This window comes from Prenolepis imparis, unplaced genomic scaffold (assembly GCF_030444845.1).
Source record: "Prenolepis imparis isolate NDT839.2.m4 unplaced genomic scaffold, iyPreImpa1.0 SCAF_6, whole genome shotgun sequence".
Taxonomy (NCBI): domain Eukaryota; kingdom Metazoa; phylum Arthropoda; class Insecta; order Hymenoptera; family Formicidae; genus Prenolepis; species Prenolepis imparis.
In genome coordinates this window covers 12,683,368-12,703,334 of record NW_028141164.1, presented here as the reverse complement: position 1 = coordinate 12,703,334, position 19,967 = coordinate 12,683,368, and the positions used below count along the sequence as shown (strand labels likewise).

Here is a 19,967-nt window from a genome sequence, read left to right as displayed (position 1 = left end):
TATTTGGAGGAGATTGAATGCATTTTCATATAGAATTTGACTCGTGCTTCATTATGTAATAAATTCATTTTTACGATATTGGTCCCATATAAATATTTATATAATTTAACACATTTAATTGAATTAAATGTGTGATAATTTAATCATTTTAATTATTTATTTGAAAGACATTGAATGCATTTTCATCAAGATTTTGACTCTTGCTTCATTATGAAATAATTCCAATTTTACGATATTGGTCCCGTTAAAATATTTATATAATTTAATTAAATGAAATATGTGATAAGTTTAATCATTTTAATTACTTATTTGAAAGACATTGAATGCATTTTCATCAAGAATTTGACTTTTGCTTCATTATGCAATAATTTCAATTTTACGATATTGGTTCCATTTAAATATTTATATAATTAAATTAAATCAGATGTGTGATAAGTTTAATCATTTTAATTACTTATTTGAAAGACATTCTATGCATTTTCATCAAGAATTTGACTCTTACTTCATTATGTAATTATTTCATTTTTACGATATTGGTCCCATATAAATATTTATATAATTTAACACATTTAATTTAATTAAATGTGTGATAATTTAATCATTTTAATTACTTATTTGAAAGACATTGAATGCATTTTCATATAGAATTTGACGCGAGCTTTATTATGTAATACATTCATTTTTACGATATTGGTTCCATTTAAATATTTATATAATTTAATTAAATTAGATGCGTGATAAGTTTAATTATTGTAATTACTTATTTGGAGGATATTGAATGCATTTTCATGTAGAATTTGACTCTTGCTTGCTTATGTAATAATTTCATTTTAACGATATTGGTCCCATTTAAATATTTATATAATTTAATTAAGTTGGATGTGTGATAAGTTTAATTATTTTAATTACTTATTTGGAGGAGATTGAATGCATTTTCATATAGAATTTGACTCGTGCTTCATTATGTAATAAATTCATTTTAACGATATTGGTCTCATATAAATATTTATATAATTTAATTAAATGAAATATGTGATAAGTTTAATCATATTAATTACTTATTTGGAGGAGATTGAATGCATTTTCATATAGAATTTGACTCGTGCTTCATTATGTAATAAATTCATTTTTACGATATTGGTCCCATATAAATATTTATATAATTTAACACATTTAATTGAGTTAAATGTGTGATAATTTAATCATTTTAATTACTTATTTGAAAGACATTGAATGCATTTTCATCAAGATTTTGACTCTTGCTTCATTATGAAATAATTCCAATTTTACGATATTGGTCCCATTTAAATATTTATATAATTTAATTAAATTGGATGTGTGATAAGTTTAATTATTTTAATTACTTATTTGGAGGACATTGAATGCAATTTCATATAGAATTTGACTCTTGCTTCATTATGATATAATTTCATTTTTACGATATTGGTCCCATTTAAATATTTATTTAATCTAATTAAAATTAGATGTGTGATAAGTTTAATTATTTTATTTACTTATTTGGAGGATATTGAATGCATTTTCATCTAGAATTTGACTCTTGCTTCATTATGTAATAATTTCATTTTTACGATATTGGTCCCATTTAAATATTTATATAATTTTGCACATTTAATTGAATTAAATGTGTGATAAGTTTAATCATTCTAATTACTTATTTGAAAGACATTGAATGCATTTCCTTTGCGAATTTAACTCTTGCTTCATTATGTAATAATTTCATTTTTATTATATTGATTCCATTAAAATATTTATATAATTTAATTTAATTAGATGTATGATAAGTTTAATCATTTTAATTACTTATTTGAAAGACATTGAATGCATTTTCATCAAGAATATGACTCGTGCTTCATTATGTAATATATTCATTTTTACGATATTGGTTCCATTTAAATATTTATATAATTTAATTAAATTAGGTGTGTGATAAGTTTTATCCTTTTAATTATTTGTTTGAAAGGCACTGAATGCATTCTCATTAAGGATTTGGCATTAGCTTCATTATGTAATTAATTCATTTTAAAATTTTGGTCTTATCTGAATATTTATATAATTTATATAAATGAGATCTAAGATTATTTCAATCATCTTAATTACGAGTTTGAAAAACACTGAATGCATTCTCATTAAGAATTGGCACCAGCTTTATTATGAAATTTATTTATTTTAAAATATTGGTCCACTCTGAATATATATATAATATAATTAAATGAGATGTAAGAGTATTTAATTAATTTTAGTTACTTGTTTGAAATACACTAAATGCATTTTCATTAAGAATTTGGCACCTAATTCATTATGAAATTATTCATTTTAAAATATTTGTCCTATCTGAATATCTATATAATGTAATTAAATGAGATCTAAGATCTTTTTTCATTTGTTTACCATTTATTATTTAAAATTTTATTTTTTAATTATCGTGACGCTTTATTGTCATTACAAAATTTATGTCATTTGCTGAATCTATATAATGGCATATTTTGTATTAATTTCTTAAAGCAATGTTATATTAACATACCAATTTTCTCAGTTATAAATCTTTAGTTTTGCTCATTAGAGCGTGTGTGTAAGAGTAAATAATCAAAATAGATTTTAAAATAAAAGACTAAAAAATTCATATCGCCATAATAAGCAAGCAATTAAAATATTTTTTATGTCGTAAATATGGTCTCTCAGATGGTGACATTTTTGAGATTTTAATGTTATTATTATTTATTTAAACGTGTAATTAATGTTCTATTTTGACATAAAGTATGAAATATCTTGGAATGTATTTATTTTCCGGTAATTATTATCTTATCTTAATAAATTTCTGCATAAAATTATGTAGACAAACCGATTGGTGCAAGAAAAACATACCCCTGTGATTAAGAAAAAAGAATTTGCAATTTACAATGTGCAACTGCATATTTTTTTAAAAATAATGATATGTTTTATTCCAATTGATTTAAATCATTATTTTATTCAGAAAATTATTGAGATAAGATTATCGAAAGATGAGTATATTGCAAGATATTACACAATTTTTTGGTAATATGTGTCAGAACAGGACTAAAATATCTCATAAACCATTCATTTTTCGACTATTTAACTCGAACAATTTTTTACGCCAAATATTACGAGGAATCGATTTATGTAAGAAAAGTATGATAGTTCCGTTTAACAAAGAATGACTATTTGAAATTTCAAAAATACTTCTACCTAGAATAAGATTATGTTTATGACAAGATACACGCGTCTCCCTTGAAATTCTATAACTTTTGCATGAAACAATTTTCGATGGAAGCTTCGGTTCTCAAAAAATAGCAATGCAGTATTTAAATTAAGACATTTTGTATATGACCAGTCTATTTCCATAATAATTTATAAGAGTTAATAATTTAAAAATATACTATAATAATAAATTAATAATTATAAAAACCAGTATAAATTTTATCATTTAACGATTTATAGAAAAAAATGCGGGAAATTTTAAATGTGTTGCTTGAAAAACTTAAATACGAAGAAGAATCTTTGAGTAACGAACATGATCTTACAAAATGTTTAAGACAGGAGGCTGCAAAATGGGCATGTTTTTTCGATAACATTCATTGCCAAAAAGAAGCAAACCGTAAATTAAAACAATATTTGTCAACATCTAACAATAAAACGCATAAGTAATTTATCACACATATTTATAGTATTCTTAAGTCACAATTTCTTATACAATCTAAACAGAGTTTAAGAGAATCAGATGTAACAGTAATGTGCGCCGCTATTTCAGAAGCGTATTTTACTTAGCGAAATGATATACATATATAACATTTGTTCAAAAATGCCTCGTTTTCATGTTATGATCATATTTGGATTGAAACTTAAAAATCAATATAAAACATTATTTTATTTTTAAAACATATTGTTTTATTTTGAACAATACAAAACAGTATAAAATAATTCTCATATCTCAAAATGATTGAATTCTCAAGCAAAATGGAGGCAACTCGTTTTCCAAAAATTGTAAAAAATTGTAAACAGTATCTGGTCTTAACTGGACAAAGAGGCCAATTAAAAAATCATTTTTGAACATATGTTTATATGAAATTTTTATTCATTTTGAAAGATAGAATGCTCCTAATGTAACCGCCCAAATTTTTGTTATACTCTGAATGTGGAATTATCTCTTTCTCTAAATATTTTTAACTAAAACTTTTGTTTAATTGTTTTAATAAGAATTTGTTTGGAAATATTACGCATGTTTTTTAATAATTTCATTAAATTTATACATATGTTAAATATACATAAGATATGTGCTTAGATGTAGTACACACTGATTACTCAAGAATTACGATACTTGCTTTTATCTGCAAATTGTAAAAATTTTAGTGTTTAAAAAAATGCAGTTTACATTTTGTTTCATTAAGGCTCCTGGGTGCTCACCGCGGCCATATTGGATTGTGACGTCAGAGGCGAGAAAGCACACGCTGAAAATTCTTAGATGCCATTTTTTAATGAAAAGATATTTCGATTAAACAGCACTTCAGATGGCTTTAGCACACTCTTAAAAACCCCCGAAAACTATCCTTTTCCCTTTATAATCAATCAACATCTGTAAAATGATCGAGATATCAGACTTTGACATGCGGAATGACTGCGCCTGTGCAAAGACCATCAGACGGACTGGGCTTCATAATATTACATTTTACAGCTGTTGATTGATTATAAAGGGGAAAGGATAGTTTTCGGGGTTTTTTAAGAGTGTGCTAAAGCCATCTGAAGTGCTGTTTTGTCGAAATATTTTTTTATTTCGAAATGGCATCTAAGAAATTTTAGCGTGTGTTTTCTCGCCTCTGACGTCACGATTTCGACATGGTCGGAAAGGAGCCAGGAGCCTTAATTATTACTATTAGAAACAAAGAGCAAAGAAAGACTGCTTTCATGTTTTTTTTAAATAAGTTGATATAAATTTATAAATAAAGCATACATATTTATTTAATTATTGGCCGAAATTTGAATGTGTTTAATTAAGACATTTGTTACACACAAATGCGCGACACACACACAAACATATATATATATATATATATATGTATACATATAACGACTTCAGAAGTTAGGTGATCCTATACAACATTATATTTATCATGATGACACGTAGAGAATCGTCAGTCTTTCATGATCTTTCGAAATGGTATATGTAATGATTGTAATAAAGTGTGTGTGAATATTATATTCTTCCTGTATTACATATTGCTAAAGCATTAATTTTCTGCAGGTAATTTTTATTAAGTTATACTTTTTATTAATATAGTTTTTGTAATTAACATATACTATTCCAAAATATAGGGTAAGTTAAATTAAAATTAATGATTAATTTACAATTAATATATAATGTTACATGTTTGATAGTGAGAACATGTAAAAAGTATTATCTCAATTATAGAAAAATTTGATAAAGTAAATATTGATGAAGATTATTTCAAACTTAATATAAAAATAAAGCTATCAGAAGTTAAATTGTTGTAATTAAAAATTACAATAATTATTAATTATCAATTATGGAGTATGATAGAACATTTTAATTGTCGATCGAATGAAGGAATCCGTAATATTATAGATTCGAAGCAATTATTGGCGCATCTATTTTGATATATTCCGATACATTTGAAAGACATGATTTATACATATATTATGTTCAGTAGTTATGTATCAGTTTTATAATTGATACAATTTAAAATTTGCTTTTATTTTGGCTTTATTTTCGGTATTTGTTCGTTTAGTATATGTATACACAATTTAAAAAAGGAAATAACACATAGACCTTCAAAGTAAAATGATAATAAATATGTGCGCTCTCTCGCACGCAAACATATGTATGTATATGTATGTAGACTATTGTGTATAATGATTATTGTGTTTATAAAAATAAATGCTCTAGAAAACTAACTTTACATATTCTATAAATTTTTTAGATTTTAAATGTATAATATAATAACTAACTTTTTACAATGAGCATAATTATTTAAAGAAAACATGCAATGCGTTGTCAGAAAACTGTATGTTGCTGTCAAGTACAATATGTGAAGCATAGAAAAATATTTATATACATATACAGATTTATTTTAAAAAATATTAATAAATTTGTGACCATTTTAAAGAAATTCGAGCGAAATGAATATTATGTTTCTGGTTGCAAATTATTTTAACTAGCGATCATAGATCTTTTCATATTAAAAATAATTTCAATATATCTTGATTTTGTATTTATTTTCTTGTTTATGTACAATGATATAAAACAGCCATCTAAGCTACATTTAATTTCTCTATTTGTCTCTTGTCTAGAGAGTGTGTTTTACAGATATCTAAAGTAAATATTCTCTCTCTAATATGATGTTTCTAAAACTATTATTAAGTAGCGGATTAATATTTACCGCTGCGACGGCTTCTTTAAATGAGTTATTCTATCAACAATCAAATTATACAAAACCAATGCATTACGATATCAAACTTATACCATGTATTGAAGGAACTGTTTTCTATGGCGAATGCAATATCAGCATAAACATTCTTAATAAAACGCAATACATATATTTATATTCAGAAAAATTATGTATTGAAAATATAGTTTTATTTCCAAGTTTGGAAAAATATGATGCGAATGATAAAGATATAGATTATAAACTGACATATAGTACTACAACACACATTCTTAAGATTTACTTTATAGATGAGTTATCACCAAAAAATTATACTCTATATATAAAATACACTGGTACTACTGATGATGGAGGCTTCAGAATTTTCAAAATGAATACACAAAATACATTGTAAGTAAATAATAAGTGTGTGTATTGAAAATAGTACAATGTGCAATTACAAAAGACATTGTAATTATTATATTATTTATGTATTAAATGCCACAAAAATGTTATTATATATCACAGAATTTAAACATAAAAACGAATAATTTATATCTTTATTATTATAATAATATGTAACATACTGACAAAATAATATCTATTAACACATATAACGTTTATACGTTTTTAAATCCCAATATTTTTATGCCTGCCAAAAAGGTTTCGTTAATTTATGTTCTTTGAAATGGTAGTTGGATAGCTGCTACGCATTTCCAGACAATTGGCGCCCGGCGATTGTTTCCATGTTGGGGTCAACCAGATTTAGAAGCGACTTTTAACATTTCTATAGGGCATGATCGTGAATACATAGTTTTGTCAAATATGCCAGTGCGAAATACGGAAATAATTGATCAGGATATGTTGTGGACACACTTCGATACCACCCCTGTAATGTCGCGTCATCTTACAATTGTGATTGTGTATAATAATTTATTCCGCCTTGATTATAATGGAACCATCACAATGTGGTGCAGAACATTTACTGGATTCAACATGCTATTTGCTTTCAAAGTAGCTGATAATGTCACATTGTGTTTAAAAAACAAATGGAAACTTTCGAACAATATTTCGAAAGTGGTTCATGTTGCAATTCCAAATTTCCCAGACAAAGGCATCGCGGTTTTAGGACTTGTTCTTTATAGGTGAGTATGTGTGCTTAAAATAACAGTAAAAATAAAATTATATTGATATGCAATATTATAAAATTTAAAACCATTTATATCTTTTGTTTCTGTGAACCTTTGAAAGCATAAAAAATTGTGAAAACAAACAATTTTAGTAAGAATCAAGTTTATTCTTATTATTCACAAAAAGTTAAAGTTTACCGTCGTAATACATACGTATACATGTACCTACATGTATACATTGGTCAACATTATCGCATTGGTAATTTTATGTCAAAACTTCAAATTATCATAACTCCGCCGAAATTGAGGAGAAGATAAGTAAATTCAAAATCTGACGAATGCTTTTTAAGAATTTACAGACTTACTTTACAAACTTTAAGCTTGACAGTGAAAAAAATTTTTAAATACGACAATTTTTGACAGAATTATGATTATTTGAAGTTATGCAAAATTTCGGCATAAAATTATCCATTTGATAATTTTGTTGATCTGTATATTAGCTATAATAAATGTCGCTAAAAATGTATGTATGTACAACGTATGTATATGTACAATGTATTAGAATATACATTATTTAAAGATTTATATAATTATTTATAGAATTTATAGAATAACATGTTTCTATTGTGTTATTAGTATCTCATAATAGAAAAATATTTCAATTTTTATATATCAGAGCAAACATTAACAATATTTAACAAATTTTTATTTTAATATTACAATTATTCAAATTTAATTTCTTGACTTTTGTTGTATAAATTTTATTTAATTTGATACCTTAATTTTTTTCATTTTATTACAAATTTTATTTATTTCTTTTACATTTACCTAATAGAATGCAAAAATCAGAATATACCGGACTTTTCTTTCTTTAATTTCAACCATATATGCCATTTTCTTAAAATAATTGATAGAGATAGTATTATTTAATATTATTTAAATAATTGTTAGGGATAGAAACTTTTTTGTATATTTAAAAGTTTACGAAGCACTTTTAAAAAGTATTACTAAAATCTTTTATGTAACGTGTGTGTGCGTGTGTATTATCTTCAATATATTATACACATATATAAGCTTATACGGAAAATAAAATTAAAGTATGATGAAATAGTTATAATGTTACATAAAATTATAAATTATTTAGAGATATGTGACTCTTGATGGATTTTTGATGCAGATTATTGAATTATTGAATTTTTTTATATTTATTAAATGCAAATGCTGAATTATATAATAATACCAAGTGATTTGTTTACGGATCTTGAATAAAATAATGAATTATTAACATATATAATATATATATGTATATTATATAATATAAAAACAATTATTACTTCTTCTGTCTTTATATATAAAATCTTTAAACGCGTACAATAAATATTTTTTATATAAATAAACATTATTTAAATACATTTTTCAGAGAAACAGATATCATGTACGATAAAATGTTAGATCCTGTTGCTCGCAAAATCGAAGTAGCTCAATTAGTAGGACGCAAAGTGATACAGGAATGGTTTTCTAATTTAATGAATCCGTTTTGGTCAGATTTTTGGTTGTACGAAGGTCTTACTACATTTCTTGGAATGTATGCTGTTAATAAGGTTTTATTCCAAAATATTTTTAAAGCTATCTCGCTCCCACTCTCTCGCAAATAATATAATACTTAAGCATTTATATTCATATATATATATATTATATATTATAGAATTTTCGTATATCGAGCTTTATTTAGAAAATGCATAAACCTTTTGTAAACGTTTTGTCTTATAAATTATTTTTTAAATATATTTTTAGCATTATATATATAGAAAAACAGTTTTTTACAAAATACTTTTTAAAAATATTTCTACCGTACATATTGTTACATTGTAAAATGTGAACTTTTTTCTAATTTTTTAAGACCACACTCATTTTGTTGAATATACTCTCAAATTTTTATAAAATATAAAATAAAATAGATTAACAATAAATTAACACGTATGACATTTATGTTTAAATTAATTTGATAAAAAGAACTTTGTAATATAATATAATATCAATAATTTAAACAATATGTAATATTTGTTAGTTATATAAAAATACATAATTTTAGATTTTTGTATTATATTTTTTTGAATGGTTTTCAAGATGAGAGAAACTTCTTTTTAACATAGGAGTAACACTAGTGATATTTATTCGCGAATTTTGCTAATGCAAGCATTTTCAGAGCGGGTTTATATTAATATATGTATTAACAATATTTTCTATAGCTTTTTCCAGATGATCGAATAAAAAATTTATTTGTTGTTCAAATTCAACATAACTCTCTTCATTTGGATGATGATTATCATATGAGGCTTATTATATCACATGTTAACAGTTCTTCGGAAATTTTCTATTCCATTAGAGGTATAGCAATATAAATTTTAATAAAATTATCCGCGGAAAATTTTAATTATAAATGTTATATAATATATATAAAAGATATTTTAAAAAAGAGTCAAGTATAAATAATTTTTTATCTAGATTTTAATTAAATATTAATTTTATAAAAGTAATTTTATAGTAATTTTATAATAATTTTATAGTAATTCTATAAAAATATATATAATACGTTTATGTAAAAATATTTTTTAATTATAATTTAAATTCATCCATTTCATCCATTTTAATCAATAACCTCCTAATATCTTTTTATTTTTCATTGTAAAACAAAATGTTTCAAACAAAAGTTTAATTTAAAGTGGGACAGAATATGGTATTACTGAAAGGCGCTTTTCAAGATCATTTAAAGGTTATTTATATTTTTTTAAGTGAAAACATCATATTTCTTTAGTATAAATCGATTTCTCACAATTTTTGGCATAAAAAATTGTATGGGTAAGATGACCAAAAAATGAATAATTTACGAAATATTTTTTACTTAAATTTGACATAATTTTACATAAACTATAAAATATATCTTGTAAAATATTTATTTTTCGATGATCTTAGTTCAATACTTTTATGTATAAAATAATGAGAAATTAATTGGTATAAAAAAAACACATAGTTGTTTGTAAAAAAAAGTATGTAGCTGCTAGTTGCAATTTATATACTTTTATGAGGAATTGTGAAGAATTGATTATTTACATAAAAAAAATAAAATAATTTTATTTAAAAAAACATAAATGACCTTTTAATGATTTAAAAAGCGCCTTTTAGAAAAAAATCAGTAGCGCAATCTTTTGTTACCTTTCAAATCAAACAATTTTTGTTTGAAACATTTTGTTGTTACAATCAAAAATAAAAAAGTTTGGGGGGGTAATCGATTAACATGATACCCTGTATATACAATATATATTTTTTTAAATACATATATGTATATATATATTTCGGAAAAATTGCATTTTCGAAAAAAATGTTTCAAACAAAAGTTGTAGGGCTTTAAGTGGCACATAGCAATATTATTATGATTTTGAAGAGTGTTGTTAATGTCACTTGAAGGTGGCCTTTAATTTCTTAAATGGAATCCCCCATGTTTTATTGCATATTCGTGTAGCTTACTTCGAGAGCTTTTCAAAACATTATAATAAAGTAATTTTTCATTGGGTACTTTTTGTGTTATGAGACTTGAAGTTTACAGTTTTTGACATAAAATACAAAATATCTAGTGATACATAGTTGCTTTTAGAAAAAAGTATGTAATTTGTAACTAACAGCTACATATGTTCTCTTGAAAATAACCATGTGTTTTCTTTACAAAGTATTAAGATAAGATTACCGAAAACTGAATGTTTCATACGATATTTTGTATTTTATGTCAAAATACTGTAAACTTCAAGTCTCATAAAGTACTTAATGAAAAAATACTTGATTATAGTGTTTTGAAAAGCTCACGAGAGGTAAGCTACACTACATATGCAATAAAAAATGAGGGATTCTATTTAAGAAATTGAAGGTGACCTTTACGTAACCTTGGCAACACTCTTTAAAGTCATAATAATATTGCTATGTAATGCGCCACTTAAAGCCCTACAATTTTTGTCTAAAACATTTTCTTCGAAAATAAGTATTTTCCGAAATATTAAGGAATTTTGATATTTTTGGAACACCCTGTATATAATAAACATATAAATAATTATATGTATATATATGTATGTATAATTAATATATAAATATGTATTTAAAAATATATATATAGAATATCCGATAATAATCGCAGGTGTATAAGTAGAGCGGGTTAAACGAATGGTCCTCTAATGTTTTGCAATCTTCGTAAAAATTATTGAGAAATTAATTTAAAAACTAGGTCGATACACGCGAGTATAACGCGCAGCGAAAAGAGACATCTCAATGTTACACGGTTACTATCCTGTATATGTATATACAATAAATTTTTCTTTATTAAATCAATTACGTTTACAAATAAACGTTGTAATAGTATATATTTTTAATATATGTATATCCAATTATACATTTGATGTAAATTGTTGTAGCATCCATTATATTTCGCATGTTGCAACATGTAATTTCCGAAACGATATTTTGGAATAATATCGGCTTATATGCAAAGAATACGTGAGTAATACATTTAATACGATAAAATTGCAATTATGTCAACTTAAATATATGAAGTATAATAATAATAGAAGATTTCATAAAATGTTTCTTATTTTTTTACTTTTTTTGTCATTATTTCTTATAATTTTTTTTTAGTTTTATTTATGTCATTGTTTAAATCTATTACTAGATTTTTTTAAGTTTATTATTTTTACTATCATATTTTTGAAAAAAAATGCTTTTGTAGAAAAGAATTGCTTTTTTACTTTTGTCGCTTTTTTATTTTATTCAAATTCATTGTTGTTTTGTTTATTATTTTTAATCTTGTTTAATATTTTTATCTTTAAAAATTATCTTCTGATATTTTTTTATTTTTCAATAATTTGTAATATTTTTTAAAATTCTTTTTTTATTTCGACATATCTACATATCTTTCATAATTTCTGCATTATTTATTCTTTTAAATTGTGTTTTGTGTTTTATTTATGTTATTTTACTTTCGGATGTTTCTTATCTTTTGTACTATTTTCCTTATTTTCCATTTTATCTCTTTCTTTTCCCTGTTTTGTTATCTTTTATTTTAATTATTTCAACTCTCTCAATACTTTGCTTAGATGATTTTCTGTATTTGTTTTTCTCTTCATTGATTTTCTGTTCTTTTTCTGTCATTTCTCGAATCTTTTCTTTGCCACAGTTTATCATCTTTTCTTTTCTTTTAATTTTTAAAATAGATAATTTAAAAAAAAGGATCTCTATTTTTACCTATCTTTTTTTCTATATATCCGCATTGTTCTTAACTTTCTATTACTCCTTTGCAATACTTCATACTATTATTTTTGCTTCAGCCATAAAACTTATAATAAGTCTCTTTTTATGCTAACATCAAATTTTATCTTTACTTATCATTAAAATGTTCTTTGTATTTTCTTTACAATTATGAATTGTTTCGAACATGTTTATATATGTATATGTTCCAAATATTTATTAATTATTCTCGTATCTCACTAATTCTCTTTATATTTAATTAAATTATAATTTTGACAATTTACATTTTAAATTCTATTTAAAATTATGTTATATTATTTATTATCGAAATATAAATATAAGGTATATAAACAAGGATGCAATTTTATATTGTGTTTCTTAATATTCATTTAATTTCTTTATAATATTTTAACATATATATATAAATTTTTAATAATTATATATTTAATGTGTGAATCTAGTCGACAACATCGCATCAATTTTACGTGTCCTATGATGACTGATGGAATAAAGAATCCGGATATAATAAAACAGGCAATATTTTTTTGGCATGAGGAAAAGCATTATCCTGTCATAAAAATAATACGAAATTATAGTGATCCTATGGGTCAGACAAATATAACGATACAAAATTTCGATACAGTAAAAAATTATTGCATACCCATAACTTTTACTACGCAAAAAAATCCTAATTTTAATCATGTTTCAATTTTTACTTGGGCACACACATCGTCGAATTTAAATTCACTATCTCTTAAAGAGGATGGTTGGATGATATTCAATATACAACAAATTGGTAAATATTGACTGATTGACTTAGTACTTTTCCATATTTATTTTATACAATTGATATTTTACATTATTTTATATATTTTTATCTAATTTATTTATTATCTTATAAAAACTTAGATATATATTATATATAATTATTATTATAATAGTTTATTATAAAATGTGGCCTGTAATGTTCAGTGCTAATATATATAATTATGTTAAATATTGTCTTCTCTATATAATAGTAAAACATTAAATTTATATTAAATCTTACAAATATTCTAACAATAATCAAAGTTATTAAAAAGATAAATCATATTTATACATTTTAAATAATAATATGAGCAAGAAACACAAAATATTTTTGTTACACATGCGATAGAAATTGTACTGTACAGTATAATATGAATACTATATTTATAATGTGCACAACCAGAATTAATTCTGTTTTATACTGTTTTATATAACAATATCTTGCACAGTTTTATTTTTTGTATTATTTTAATTATAAAGATGACATTTTTACAATTATTATTATATACATTTATATATACATATATTTGCACTTTATTCGTGATACTTTCGATTATTCGTATATCTTTAATTAATTTTTTTATGTAAAATAAAAGTATATGTACAGATATTTAAAAATATTTTGTGATAAAATTATTCAAAACAATAATAAAATTAATAAAATTTATTTATTGTTCAACAGGATATTATCGCGTGAATTACGATGACGAGAATTGGCGAAAAATTTCAAATTATCTAAACTCTGATAATTACACGAAAATTCATGTTCTTAATCGCGCTCAAATTATCGATGACGCATTTCATTTCATGGTAGCATGTCAACTTGATTCCTCTATATTTTGGAATCTCACGTCATATCTTTATCAAGAAGAAGATTATATAGCATGGTATCCTATGTTTAAAGCTCTGGAATATATGTCGAATGTTTTTCTACTGCAGGATGAAAAAATTGAAATTATAAAAGTAAATATCAACAAATTTCAATGAAATTATTACATTTTAGATATTTGTATATTCACTCATTAACAAAAACATATTCATTAACAATAAAATTTAGTATACAATATAGTAGAAGAAAATTATATTTCTTCAAAAAATATATATATATATATATTATATAGATATAAAGAATTTCGCCTAATTATTTTCGTGCAACGAAATTATTTCATCATTGTCTGACTTAATCTATACTTAACTCCTTGAATGCGTAATGAGTATAATTTACAATGTATCTTATACATACATATTGTATATATTATATAGATATAAAGAATTTCGCCTAATTATTTTCGTGCAACGAAATTATCTCATTATTTCATCCTATGTCTGACTTAATCTACACTTAACTCCTTGAATGGAGATATCTTATACTTTTATATATATATATTTTTTTTATATATATATTTTATATATATATTATATATATATATATATATATATAAAAGTATAAGATACACTGTAAATTATACTTATTACGCATTCAAGGAATTAAGTATAGATTAAGTCAGACATACGACGAAATGATGAAATAATTTCGTTGCATGAAAATAATTAGGCGAGAAATTTTTTATATCTATATAATATATATATATATATATATACACACACACACACACTGGCGGATTTTTTTGGGGGGGGGGGGGGTAAAACCCCCTTGCAAATTAAAAGAAACAATTTTGCTGAATTTGTTTAAAAAATATAAAGAAAAACAAACATTAAAGAGCTATCAACGTCGTTGATCCTGGAATACAAGCTAATCATGAAAACCCCCCAAAAATATTAAATAAAATAATTTTGCAAACCCCCCCCCCCCCCCATTATCGACGTCAGGATCCGCTAGTGCATATATATATATATATATATATATATATATATATCTCTATATATATTATATACATGTATATTATATATACATATATCTATATATGTATATATATGTATATAAATATATATACATACATGTATATTGTATATGTATATTTGAGCATTTATACGTGCGGAAGAACGTTTGAGTCCATAAAGTGAATACGTCTGTATGTATGCTCCAAAGAAAAAGAAAATTTTTAAGAATTTGATGTAATTGGAAAATAATAAAAAAATTTTTTAATTTTTGGATTTCTATAATATTTATACATAAAATTTCTCTCTCTCTCTCTCTCTCTCTCTCTCTTTTTCTGAAAAGAAACAAAAATCAAAAATAGAACATAGACATTACAAAAAATTGATAATTTTTAGACAAGAATAAGGAATATATTATACATGGTACTTAAAAGAATCAAATATGAAGAAATTGACGACACAGACGAGCTTAGAATATGTTTACGACAAGAAGCTACAAAATGGGCATGTATTCTCGATGACTTCACTTGTAAAAAAGAAGCTTTCTATAAATTAAATCTACATCTCAAAGATCCTGAAACACAAATGTAAATATTTTTATACATTTATATATTTTTTAATTTTTTTAAAATTTTCTTGTACCTCCTATAATGTTTACATAATTCGATCAAGAGATTTATATGCTAATCTTTAATAAGAAAATTTATTTTTTTTCAAATATTTTAGATTGCCATGGTGGAAAGAATGGACATATTGTAAAGGTTTGATGATAGCTACCAAAGAAGACTTCACTTGGCACTCAGTGTATAATATGGGATTAGAAAAATCTGATATTAAATTTTTAGAATTCTTGGCTTGCTCTGAAGATTCTTCCGTCATCATTTACTATTTAAACTTAAGAAATAATCAGAACATTATAAAATCGGAATATCAAAATCATGTTAACAGTTTTTTACATATTATTACGAAGCATGCAAAGAGTCAAACTATACTGAAGTACATATTAGAAAATTTTAACGACATAAAACCAAAGTAATGTGACATATTTTTATAAATATTTTGTTCAAAAATTAAGTATGTGTAATTATATGTATATATACATCTGTTTTTTTTGTTTTTAGACATGTTAATATGACTGCAGCATTAATTATTATTATTAATAATATATATTCCACAGATCAACTAACTCAGGTAAAAATTTTACATGTTTATATATATCCAAAATGTGATAACAATGCGATATAAAAGTATGATTTTTAATAATTTTTATGTAATGTTTAAAATAATTATCAAAATGTTATAATAATGTTATTTATTAATAATGTTAAAAAAATAATCCATTTTAGCAAATAAACGAATACGTTGAAAAGTTTAGCGAAACAAAATCAGCTGATACAATAAATAACAAAGAAGAATTATCTGAAAGTGATTTAATAGACAAGGTAAATTTAATACTTATATTATAACTATATTTTAATATTATTATAAAGAGAAAAAGAAAAAGAAACACATATTGTACTAACTTTTTAATCTCTGATTATTATTCTTATATTTGTTTTGTGTATTATATGAATAGTATATTGTTTTCATTGCAAAATCTTTGTTTATATTTGATTTTTATAATGAAAAATTAGATTATTATTTATATTATTATATTATGATTAATGTAATAAAACGATATGTTTCAGATAAAAAAAGAATTATCTTATAAAATTAAAAGTAAGATTGTAATTCGTTGGAATCAAATTAAAAAACAGACAAAGTACATTAAGAGATTTTATTTCTAATTGATGGATGTAATGAGAAATTGAATTCGTAGACATATTCATAATTTATAAGAATAATTTTATTATATAATATATACTATTTCTTTTATTGCTTTAATTTTTAATTATTGTATATTTAGATGTGTTACTATTCGATGCCTCTGCATTTACGAAAACTTTATGATTATATGCCTCAAGTATTTTTATTTCTTTGTAAACATGAAGTAGTTGAACTAACTTCTGAACGGGTGAACGTATCAACCTCCGGTTTGCGCCAAAAATTTTCTTTTTTTATGTCCTTTTAAACGATATACTACAATATGGGTGGTTCTATTTAAAATTTTTGAGTTAGATATCCCCCTGAGGCACTCTCTTGGGGGGACAATCATCAAAATCCCCTTAAAAGAGTAGTCTCTCAAAATAATCAAACATGTATTTCGTCGTTTTTCATAATTTTGAGCCGTTTCCAAAATAAAAGGGGTGGACGGGTGGTCTGATACACCCTGTATATATATATATATATATATATATATATATATATATACACATATTTAATAATGTATATATGTATATATTTATATAACTATAGGCATTAGTGATAAGTTAACGTTATATATATAATATAATTAATATTTTGTACTTATATATTAGTAATTATCTAAAATTTTGTATTAATTAGCATTTTTTAAATTACAATAAATCACATAACACAATTCTCTCTCTCTCTCTCTCTCTCTCTCTCTCTCTCTCTCTCTCTCTCTCTTTCTCTCTCTCTTTCTCTCGCTCGCTTTTTTTTCTTTTGTTAACTCGGTAAAGTTTAGGACAAAAATAAATAATGTGTTAATATATACATACATATGTATAATACACAATATTTTTTCATAGAGATCTTTACATTTTCTAGTTAGCAATACTTTTATATCTGCAAAAACAAAAAAGTTTTTATCTATGTAATTTATGTTCTGTAAATATGATATATATTATATCATGATGAATAGCTAAAATGCATTCTTAGATATGTGGCCCCCAAATAATGTGTCCATGCTAGGACAAACCGTCACCAAAAATAATCTTTAATATTTCTATAATGCATTCTCATAAATATATAATTTTTGAATACTATATAATTTTTGAGTACAATTAAGATTTTATGCTTAATGTGAAAAAATTCAAGTATTAAGTTAGTTTTTTATTGTTTGCATATATGTATATATGTATATACCTATTTCAAAATAATCTTTATTAACTGCAAATTTACAAATGACGCCCATCAATTTGATTATATATTTATATAATATCTGATAGCTTTCATCGACAAGATGTTTTTGAATTATTAATAACCTTAGACGTTATTGACATAACATTACATATACATTATATTATATTGTCATGTATTTAGTACTGTCAGTTACTAGAAGTCTCTCAAAGTAATATGATTGTGATAGTCTTGATAAATATTTCCACAGTTAGTGACGATAAAGGATATAAAAGACAGAAGCTAATTTTTTCAAGGAATCCAATAGTTGTATAATTTGTGACATAAAATCTCAATAATATACAAAGTAAGTTATAGATAAACATACATATATTTGCTTTAAATATATAAAAAGATGAGAGCAAGAAATAAACTTTAGTTTAAACTCTTTAACACAAAAAGCATATTTTTTCATTAAAATTATACATTTGACACGATTTTGATATACAAATAATTTCAAATTTTTATAATAATATTTTGCACATATTATAATATTAATTACAATCTTGAATAATTATTTGTCTATTAATTATTTCGAATGTTAAAATATTATATAAATATAATTTGTAATATACATTTCGTTAAAATGTTTATATAGACGATATGACATTTAAGATTAAATAGAACAGAGTAGAACTATACAGAAACGAGGAGAAAACGAAAATCAAATTGTTAAAAATGATACATGTATATGAAACAAATGTAAGCGACAACTGTTTTTTCCTTTTCTCGGACTGATTTACTTAAGATATTATAATAAAAAATTTAAATACGTAAAATTTTATCAAATAAATAACGATCGAATAGATAAATACAAAACATATAATAAATAAGTATCATAACACTCATATAAGACAGATTGACACATAAAATAAAAACAGATAACAAAATATACAATATGTAACTTTCAAAACCCACTAGCAGTAGGTATATCAAACTATCATTGCGTATTTAATAAAGTTTTTCTTTTCAAAACGTTCTAGAACTAAAATATTATTACATAATTATTATTAAAGTTTAAAAATAATACTTGATATTATTCAGTTTAAATTGCTTAGGGCCAATGTCCTATTATGTTCGAGATATAATATATATAGATTCGTAAAAATAAACATTAATAAATAATTTAAAAACCTAAAAATAAAGAAAACAAGAGATGTATTTGTGCTTCAAAATTATTTAAATTATATCTTAATATCTTACTTAATATTAAAAGTACAATTTAAACATTTAAATTTTGTGCATGTATGTGTTACACGTTTTTTGCAATTTGTGATATAAAATTTATTGTTTAAAATTTGAGAAACTCAGTACATTGTAAAATGTAGTAATTGTAAAATGTAATAAAATCCAATTGTACAGTCATCTTAAGTAAAGTAATGAAAAACAAATTACTTCAATATTTTTCACGCGAAATAAATTTAAATATAAATGTAATGTGCATATATTCAATTAAATGTATATAATT

General features: G+C 23.4%; 1 protein-coding gene across 1 annotated transcript; it reads left to right on the top strand.

The window, feature by feature from the left end:
- Positions 1-6,804: 6,804 nt before the first annotated feature.
- On the top strand, positions 6,805-17,296 carry LOC145937428 (aminopeptidase N-like). The gene is made up of 10 exons (XM_083040447.1): positions 6,805-6,827; positions 7,112-7,561; positions 8,967-9,131; positions 13,429-13,628; positions 14,322-14,602; positions 15,875-16,065; positions 16,205-16,510; positions 16,600-16,669; positions 16,825-16,920; positions 17,167-17,296. The coding sequence occupies exons 1-10, from the start codon at positions 6,808-6,810 to the stop codon at positions 17,263-17,265; spliced, it is 1,878 nt and encodes a 625-aa protein (XP_082896573.1). The 5' UTR covers positions 6,805-6,807; the 3' UTR covers positions 17,266-17,296.
- The last annotated feature ends 2,671 nt before the right edge of the window (positions 17,297-19,967 follow it).

What these genes read in the sequence shown, in the direction of transcription:
- LOC145937428 (XM_083040447.1), top strand. Translation starts at nt 6,808, where the DNA reads ATGAATACACAAAATACATT. An exon ending in AAAAAATTGAAATTATAAAA is followed by an intron (nt 14,603 to 15,874) that starts GTAAATATCAAC and finishes GATAATTTTTAG; the next exon opens with ACAAGAATAAGGAATATATT. An exon ending in TTTAACGACATAAAACCAAA is followed by an intron (nt 16,511 to 16,599) that starts GTAATGTGACAT and finishes TTTTGTTTTTAG; the next exon opens with ACATGTTAATATGACTGCAG.